The sequence below is a fragment of the Oncorhynchus mykiss genome, chromosome 4 (genome assembly GCF_057628025.1).
Source record: "Oncorhynchus mykiss isolate SJ-2025 chromosome 4, ASM5762802v1, whole genome shotgun sequence".
NCBI classification, from domain to species: Eukaryota; Metazoa; Chordata; class Actinopteri; order Salmoniformes; family Salmonidae; genus Oncorhynchus; species Oncorhynchus mykiss.
Window position 1 is genome coordinate 5,722,501 of NC_143025.1, and position 10,182 is coordinate 5,732,682.

Sequence of the window (10,182 nt, forward strand, 5' to 3'; positions counted from 1 at the left end):
TTGAGACATCCTGTATGTCTCTGTGTTTCTATGGCGATATGTACCATGTCATTGAGGCATGCTGTATGTCTCTGTGTTTCTATGGCGATATGTACCATGCCATTGAGACATCCTGTATGTCTCTGTGTTTCTATGGCGATATGTACCATGTCATTGAGACATCCTGTATGTCTCTGTGTTTCTATGGCGATATGTACCATGTCATTGAGACATCCTGTATGTCTCTGTGTTTCTATGGCGATATGTACCATGTCATTGAGGCATGCTGTATGTCTCTGTGTTTCTATGGCGATATGCACCATGTCATTGCCTACTTCATTTTTTTCACTTAGCAAACGAGATAAACGTTCTCTCGGCCTCATGACAAAATGTGTACAATAGCATGAGATTAGCTATACAACTGCACATGTTTCTCTACCCCCCCCCCCCAATAACATTTTGTTGGGGGGGCCTACCCAGATTTCTGTAGGCCTTCCCACCAACTAATTTCTGTCTATGATACTGGTGTCAGGTTTAATTTCCTACTGAACAATCTAGATAACTGCTTATCTTGGCTATCTGAGCTATCTTTGCTTAAACATTTCTTCAAGTTTACCTCAAGTTTCCTCATCTTAGCTAAGAAGACCTCAGACCTTATAGATTATTAGGAATGCCTCCTAAACAGTAACTTTCTCTGTCTCTCTCTCTCTCTCTCTCTCTCTCTCTGTATCTGTCCTTCTCTGTCTCCCTCTCACTTCCCCCCCCCCCCCCGCCCTCCTCTCCGTCCTCCCTTCCCCCAGCTCGGACACACCAGATGGATGAGGTGAATGATGAGTTGTTGAAGAGGATCACCAGTAATAAGTCCCAGCCTCCAGCCCGTAACTTCAGGGTGGAGCGCCCTTCAAGCAGCAGTTCCACGCTCCTCACTTTCAATTCCAGCCCCCCGCAGGTTACCGCCTGGCTCAACTCCAAGGGATTCTCTAAACCGTGAGACACCACACACACACACACACGCACACACACACACGCACACACACACACACACACACACACACACACACACACACACACACACACACACACACACACACACACACACACACACACACACACACACACACACACACACACACACACACACACACACAAAATCACACATGTCATCAGTTAACTCATGGTGTTATCATGACCTGGTCATCAGTTACCTCATGGTGTTATCATGCTATATGACCTGGTCATCAGTTAACTCATGGTGTTATCATGCTATATGACTTGGTCATCAGTTACCTCATGGTGTTATCATGCTATATGTCCTGGTCATCAGTTACCTCATGGTGTTATCATGCTATATGACTTGGTCATCAGTTACCTCATGGTGTTATCATGCTATATGACTTGGTCATCAGTTACCTCATGGTGTTATCATGCTATATGTCCTGGTCATCAGTTACCTCATGGTGTTATCATGCTATATGACCTGGTCATCAGTTACCTCATGGTGTTATCATGACCTGGTCATCAGTTACCTCATGGTGTTATCATGACCTGGTCATCAGTTACCTCATGGTGTTATCATGCTATATGTCCTGGTCATCAGTTACCTCATGGTGTTATCATGACCTGGTCATCAGTTACCTCATGGTGTTATCATGCTATATGTCCTGGTCATCAGTTACCTCATGGTGTTATCATGCTATATGACCTGGTCATCAGTTACCTCATGGTGTTATCATGCTATATGACCTGGTCATCAGTTACCTCATGGTGTTATCATGCTATATGACCTGGTCATCAGTTACCTCATGGTATTATCATGACCTGGTCATCAGTTACTTCATGGTGTTATCATGACCTGGTCATCAGTTACCTCATGGTGTTATCATGCTATATGACCTGGTCATCAGTTACCTCATGGTGTTATCATGCTATATGACCTGGTCATCAGTTACCTCATGGTATTATCATGACCTGGTCATCAGTTACTTCATGGTGTTATCATGACCTGGTCATCAGTTACCTCATGGTGTTATCATGCTATATGTCCTGGTCATCAGTTACTTCATGGTGTTATCATGCTATATGACCTGGTCATCAGTTACCTCATGGTGTTATCATGCTATATGACCTGGTCATCAGTTACCTCATGGTGTTATCATGACCTGGTCATCAGTTACTTCATGGTGTTATCATGCTATATGACCTGGTCATCAGTTACCTCATGGTGTTATCATGTTATATGACCTGGTCATCAGTTACCTCATGGTGTCATCATGACCTGGTCATCAGTTACCTCATGGTGTTATCATGCTATATGACCTGGTCATCAGTTACCTCATGGTGTTATCATGCTATATGACCTGGTCATCAGGAACCTCATGGTGTTATCATGCTATATGACCTGGTCATCAGTTACCTCATGGTGTTATCATGACCTGGTCATCAGTTACCTCATGGTGTTATCATGCTATATGACCTGGTCATCAGTTACCTCATGGTGTTATCATGCTATAAGACCTGGTCATCAGTTACCTCATGGTGTTATCATGCTATATGACCTGGTCATCAGTTACCTCATGGTGTTATCATGACCTGGTCATCAGTTACCTCATGTGTTATCATGCTATATGACCTGGTCATTAGTTACCTCATGGTGTTATCATGTATATGGTCTTCAGTGAGATACTGTACATAAGTGTACTATTAGTAATCAGGTTATACCCATGTCAGGTTATGGAGCATTATGGGTAATGTAGTCTCTGTTCCCTACAGGACAGTGGAGTGTCTGGGTGTAGAGCATTATGGGTAATGTAGTCTCTGTTCACTACAGGACAGTGGATTGTCTGGGTATATAGCATTGTGGGTAATGTAGTCTCTGTTCCCCACAGGGTGGCGGATTGTCTGGGTATAGAGCATTATGGGTAATGCAGTCTTTGTTCCCTACAGGACGGTGGAGAGTCTGGCTATAGAGCATTATGGGTAATGTAGTCTTTGTTCCCTACAGGACGGTGGATTGTCTGGGGATCCTGACAGGTGCTCAGCTCTTCTCTCTGAACAAGGAGGAACTGAAGGCAGTGTGTGGAGATGAAGGAGCCAGGGTCTACAGCCAGACCACCGTGCAGAAAGCCCAGCTAGAGGTCTGTTTCATATGCACACATATACACACACGCCCTCATATACACACACACACACTCACACTCACATATACACTACCGTTCAAAAGTTTGGGGTCACTTAGAAATGCCCTTGTCTTTGAAAGAAAAGCTCATTTTTTTGTCCATTAAAATAACATCAAATTGATCAGAAATACAGTGTAGACATTATTAATGTTGTAAATGACTATTGTAGCTGGAAACGGCTGATTATTTAAATGGAATATCTACATAGGAGTACAGAGGCCGATTATCAGCAACCATCACTCCTGTGTTTCAACGGCACGTTGTGTTAGCTAATCCAAGTTTATCATTTTAAAAGGCTAATTGATCATTAGAAAACCCTTTTGCAATTGTGTTAGCACAGCTGACAACCTCTGTCCTGATTAAAGAAGCAATAAAACTGGCCTTTAGAATAGTTGAGTATCTGGAGCATCAGCATTTGTGGGTTTGATTACAGGCTCCAAATACCAGAAACAAATAACTTTCTTCTGAAACTCGTCAGTCTATTCTTGTTCTGAGAAATGAAGGCTATTCCATGCGAGCAATTGCCAAGAAATTGAAGATCTCGTACAACGCTGTGTACTCCTCCCTTCACAGAACAGCGCAAACTGGCGCTAACCAGAATAGAAAGAGGAGTGGGAGGCCCTGGTGCACAACTTAGCAAGAGGACAAGAACATTAGTGTGTCTAGTTTGAGAAACAGACGCCTCACAAGTCCTCAACTGGCAGCTTCATTAAATAGTACCCACAAAACACCAGTCTCAACGTCAACAGTGAAGAGGCGACTCCGGGATGCTGGCCTTCTAGGCAGAATTGCAAAGAAAAAGCCACATCTCAGACTGGCCAATAAAAATTTAAGATTAAGATGGGCAAAAGAAACACAGACATTGGACAGAGGAAGATTGGGAAAACAAGTGTTATGGACAGACGAGTCTAAATTTGAGGTGTTCAGATCACAAAGAAGAACATTTGTGAGACGCAGAAAAAATGAAAAGATGCTGGAGGAGTGCTTGACGGCATCTGTGAAGCATGGTGAAGGAAATGTGTTGGTCTGAGGGTGTTTTTTTTGGTGGTAAAGTGGGAGATTTGTACAGGGTAAAAGGGATCTTGAAGATGGAAGGCTATCACTCCATTTTGCAACACCATACCCTGTGGACGGCGCTTAATTGGAGCCAATTTCCTCCTACAACAGGACAATAACCCAAAGCACAGCTCCAAACTACTCAATAGCTATTTAGGGAAGAAGCAGTCAGCTGGTTTTCTGTCTATAATGGAGTGGCCAGCACAGTCACCGGATCTCAACCCTATTGAGCTGTTGTGGGAGCAGCTTGACCGTATGGTAACTATGTAGGGAGCCAGCAGTCAGCTGGTATTCTGTCTATAATGGAGTGGCCAGCACAGTCACCGGATCTCAACCCTATTGAGCTGTTGTGGGAGCAGCTTGACCGTAAGAAGTGCCCATCAAGACAATCCATCTTGTGGGAGGTGCTTCAGGAAGCATGGGGTGAAATCTCTTCAGATTACCTCAACAAATTGACAACTAGAATGCCAAAGGGCAGTAATTGCTGCAAATGGAGGATTATTTGACGAAAGCAAAGTTTGAAGGACACAATTATTATTTCAATTAAAAATAATTATTTATAATCTTGTCAACATGTTGACTATATTTCCTATTCATTTTGCAACTGATTTCTAAGTGATAGTGTATATATACATACACACACACACGCACACACATACAGTACACACACATACAGTACACACACGTGCACACACACACGTGCACACACACACGCGCACACACACACGCGCACACACACACACACACACATACTTACACACACACATACACACACACACACATACTTACACACATGCATACACACACAAACACGTACAGTACACACATGTGCACACACACACACACACATACACACACACATGCATACACACACACACACTCACGTACAGTACACTCACACGCACACACTTAGGCACACACACACACACATACACACACACACACATGCATACACACACATACACTCACGTACAGTACACTCACACGTACACACTTACGCACACACACACACACACTCCTTGTGTGGCTGTTTTAAGGCTTTGAGACCCACATTTGTCTTTTTATAGTTAAGTGGCTAGATACAGTAACTGTACTGATACAAATACACATACACTGAACAAAAACATAAATGCTAAGTGTTAGATCCATGTTTCATGAGCTGAAATAAGATCCCAGACATTTTCAATTTTTCACAAGAAGGTTATTTGTCTCAAATGTTGTGCACAAATATGTTTACATCCCTGTTAGTGAGCATTTCTCCTTTGCCAAGATAATCCATCCACCTGACAGGTGTGACATATCAAGAACCTGATTAAACAGCATGATCATTACACAGGTGCACCTTGTGCTGGGGACAATTAAAGGCCACTCTAAAATGTGCAGTTTTGTCACACAACACAATGCCACTGATGTCTCAAGTTTTGAGTGAGCGTACAGTTGGCATGTTGACTGCAGGAATGTCCACCGGAGCTGTTACCAGAGAATGTAATGTTCATTTCTCTACCATAAGCCACCTCCAATGTCGTTTTAGAGAATTTCGCAGTACGTCCAACCGGCCTCACAACCGCAGGTCATGTGAAACCCCACCAGCCCAGGATCTCCACATCAGGCTTCTCTACCTGCGGGATGGTCTGAGACCAGCCACTGGACAGCTGATTAAACTGTGTGTTTGCACAACTGAAGAATTTCCGCACAAACTGGACAGAAACTGTCTCAGGGAAGCTCATCTGCGTGCCCGTTGTCCTCACCGGGTTCTTGACCTGACTGCAGTTTGGCGTCGTAACCGACTTCAGTGGGTAAATGATCACCTTCGATGGCCACTGGCCTCGCTGGAGAATTGCGCTCTTCATGGATGAATCCCAGTTTCAACTGTAACAGACAGATGGTACCGTGTATGGCGTTGTGTGGACGAGCGGTTTGCTGATGTCAACGTTGTGAACAGAGCGCACCATGGTGAGGTTATGGTATGGGGCAGGCATAAGATACGGACAATAAACACAATTGCATTTTATCTATGGCAATTTGAAAGCACAGAGATACCGTGATGAGATCCTGAGGGCCCATTGTCGTGCCATTCATCCACCACCATCACCTCATGTTTCAGCATGATAATACACGGCCCCATATCACAAGGATCTGTACACAATTCCTGGAAGCAGAAAATGTCCCAGTTCTTCCATTGCCTGCATACTTGCCAGACACGATACCAGTTGAGCATGTTGGGGATGCTCTGGATTGACGTGTATGACAGCGTTTTTCAGTTCCCGCCAATATCCAGCAACTTCACACAGCCGTTGAAGAGGAGTGGGACAACATTCCACAGACCACAATCAGCAGCCTGATCACACCAGATACAGACTGGTTTTCTGATTCACGCCCCTACCTTTAAAAAAATATATATATATCTGTTATCAACAGATGCATGTCTGTATTCCCAGTCATGTTAATTCCATAGATTAGGGCCTAATTAATTCATCCCAATTGACTGATTTCCTTATATGAGCTGTAACTCAGTAAAATCTTTAAAAATGTTGCATGTTGTGTTTCTCTTTTTGTTCAGTGTTTGTTGGGACGTGTGAAACTAAAGCCTGCATTACTGTTTTTCTAGAAGAGCAGTGGGGATTCAGAGCTCCAAGAGATCATGAGACGACGACAAGAGAAGATCGATGCCGGCAAGGACTGATCTGGACATGCTCACTGACTTTCAACCAATCACAGGCCAGCCTGGCTGACTGTCAACCAATCACAGCCTAGCATGGCTGGTTACCATAACAACCCTCTCCAGTACTAACCAACCAAAAAGCCTTCCCCTCCCAAAGCGCCTACCCTTTCACAAACCAACTGTTTTTTTTGTTGTCAGAAAATTGACATTTAATATTGGCGTGTACTATAAATGTTGTTATATACATTTTTTTTTATTTTATTGTATATTTATTTTTTATTGTTTTGTTTTGTGAATGTTTACTTCAATGATGTTCTCTGGTAATTATGACTGCTTCTCTGTCTGACACTAACCACGTTTCCTTCCAAACATTTCATGCGGATGAATTACCTGACACATGAAAGAAGTTACGACTGGGCTTATGGAAACATTAAATACTGGTACATTTGTAGAAATGCCGAGCGTAAATTTGTTCGTTCGACATGGCGGGATGTTTTTTGTGTCGGTAAAATTAATTATGCAAGAAATGGTGGTGGAAATGCCTTTATACTTAAATATTGATATAAATATATTGACGTCAACTTGGAGTCAGGCGATGATATGTTGTGTAGTCCTCCCCACTACGACTCGGGAAACCACGCAGTTTATTAGGCTACAGGGTGGTGATGAGCTTGATGCGCCTTTCCAAACCATATCGATGGTCTTATTCCAGTGACATGTTGATAGATACTTGGCTGCCGTTTGACAAAATGAAAAATAAAAAAATCGCTTTTATCCATAAATCATCTCACAATGCACTGCATTTGCGAGCTGTTGGCTAGAGACCAGAGTGGACACATTCGCTATATAACACATCTCTCTTCTTTTTGTGATAAAACCATCGAAGAGTTGAAAATGCGATGGAAACCCAATTAACTTCTATTGGGAATTTAACAGAAAAAGTATGTTTTATGTGATGAGGGACCATTAATATCTGGCCACTGTCTCTTAACTTTGTATCGTGATGAAGGACCATATTCATTTTGAGTGAGTATGTGTTTTCTGGCTTTTATGTCTCCCATGTTTTATCTCCAGGGATTTATTGAAGACATTTTTTTTTGGGGGGGGGGGGGGGGTAAAATCAAATCCATAAAGGATTTGGATGTTAATTGGATGTTAATGTTCACATAACGGATGATTCCAACCTACAGTAGTAGTACAATGTTATACCTTATAATAAGTAGTGCTGTATGTACGTTTTGAGTTTTCTGAATTTTATTCTCATATCCAGTCACTCATAATTGCAGCTGTTCAACTAAATACACTTCTGTAATTCAGTTTACATATTCTATATTATTAAATGCAATATCTGTAATTCAGTTTACATATTCTATATTACTAAATGTGATACTCTAATTCAGCTTATATATTCTATATTACTAAATGTGATACTCTAATTCAGCTACATATCCTATATTACTAAATGTGATACTCTAATTCAGCTACATATCCTATATTACTAAATGTGGTACTGTAATTCAGCTACATATCCTATATTACTAAATGCGGTACTGTAATTCAGCTACATATCCTATATTACTAAATGCGGTACTGTAATTCAGCTACATATCCTATATTACTAAATGTGATACTGTAATTCAGCTACATATCCTATATTACTAAATGTGGTACTGTAATTCAGCTACATATCCTATATTACTAAATGTGGTACTGTAATTCAGCTACATATCCTATATTACTAAATGTGATACTCTAATTCAGCTACATATCCTATATTACTAAATGTGGTACTGTAATTCAGCTACATATCCTATATTACTAAATGTGGTACTGTAATTCAGCTACATATCCTATATTACTAAATGTGGTACTGTAATTCAGCTACATATCCTATATTACTAAATGTGGTACTGTAATTCAGCTACATATCCTATATTACTAAATGCGGTACTGTAATTCAGCTACATATCCTATATTACTAAATGTGGTACTGTAATTCAGCTACATATCCTATATTACTAAATGTGGTACTGTAATTCAGCTACATATCCTATATTACTAAATGTGGTACTGTAATTCAGCTACATATCCTATATTACTAAATGTGGTACTGTAATTCAGCTACATATTCTATATTACTAAATGTGGTACTGTAATTCAGCTACATATCCTATATTACTAAATGTGGTACTGTAATTCAGCTACATATCCTATATTACTAAATGCGGTACTGTAATTCAGCTACATATCCTATATTACTAAATGCGGTACTGTAATTCAGCTACATATCCTATATTACTAAATGTGGTACTGTAATTCAGCTACATATCCTATATTACTAAATGTGGTACTGTAATTCAGCTACATATCCTATATTACTAAATGTGGTACTGTAATTCAGCTACATATCCTATATTACTAAATGTGGTACTGTAATTCAGCTACATATTCTATATTACTAAATGTGGTACTGTAATTCAGCTACATATCCTATATTACTAAATGTGGTACTGTAATTCAGCTACATATCCTATATTACTAAATGTGGTACTGTAATTCAGCTACATATCCTATATTACTAAATGTGGTACTGTAATTCAGCTACATATCCTATATTACTAAATGTGGTACTGTAATTCAGCTACATATCCTATATTACTAAATGTGGTACTGTAATTCAGCTACATATCCTATATTACTAAATGTGGTACTGTAATTCAGCTACATATCCTATATTACTAAATGTGGTACTGTAATTCAGCTACATATCCTATATTACTAAATGCGGTACTGTAATTCAGCTACATATCCTATATTACTAAATGTGGTACTGTAATTCAGCTACATATCCTATATTACTAAATGTGGTACTGTAATTCAGCTACATATCCTATATTACTAAATGTGGTACTGTAATTCAGCTACATATCCACGGTCTATATGAAGTACGCTTTACATGTACAATATTAATCCAATCCAATATTTCTGTTCTGTGTTCATGTTTTTTCCTCCAATAATAAACCCAAGGTCGAAATTCAAACTGATCTTTGTGGACAGTGCTCTGTTCCATGATTCACAGAGAACTGTACGGGTTATCACACACCCAGAGTAGCGGAGAGTAGATAACTTGTGTTTATTTTAATTTTAAATGTTTAACCCAGTGTCTTTTTTTAAAGCATGTGATTAATGTAGTTGTGTAAATACAGCTAATTGGTGGTATAGAATTGGGAGAGAAAGTCTTAATTAAAAAAATAAAAACGTAGTTGGTAGAGACCTTCTTCCATGTTAAATTTGTTCTATACTACTGTT

At 40.3% G+C, this 10,182-nt stretch overlaps 1 protein-coding gene across 4 annotated transcripts in view; it reads left to right on the forward strand.

Moving 5' to 3' along the window:
- LOC110521167 (epidermal growth factor receptor kinase substrate 8-like protein 2) overlaps positions 1 to 9,913 on the forward strand; it is a 114,206-nt gene extending 104,293 nt beyond the window's left edge. For 3 of the 4 annotated variants that reach the window (XM_090230941.1, XM_090230940.1, XM_090230942.1), the window contains 3 exons: positions 780 to 966; positions 2,981 to 3,113; positions 6,820 to 7,013. In XM_090230941.1, coding sequence (XP_090087067.1) covers positions 780 to 966; positions 2,981 to 3,113; positions 6,820 to 6,894 — 395 coding nt within the window. In that variant the 3' untranslated portion in view covers positions 6,895 to 7,013. Of the gene's footprint in view, positions 1 to 779; positions 967 to 2,980; positions 3,114 to 6,819 lie in introns of all 4 variants that reach the window. The other variant, XM_090230943.1, reaches the window with a different exon arrangement.
- The last annotated feature ends 269 nt before the right edge of the window (positions 9,914 to 10,182 follow it).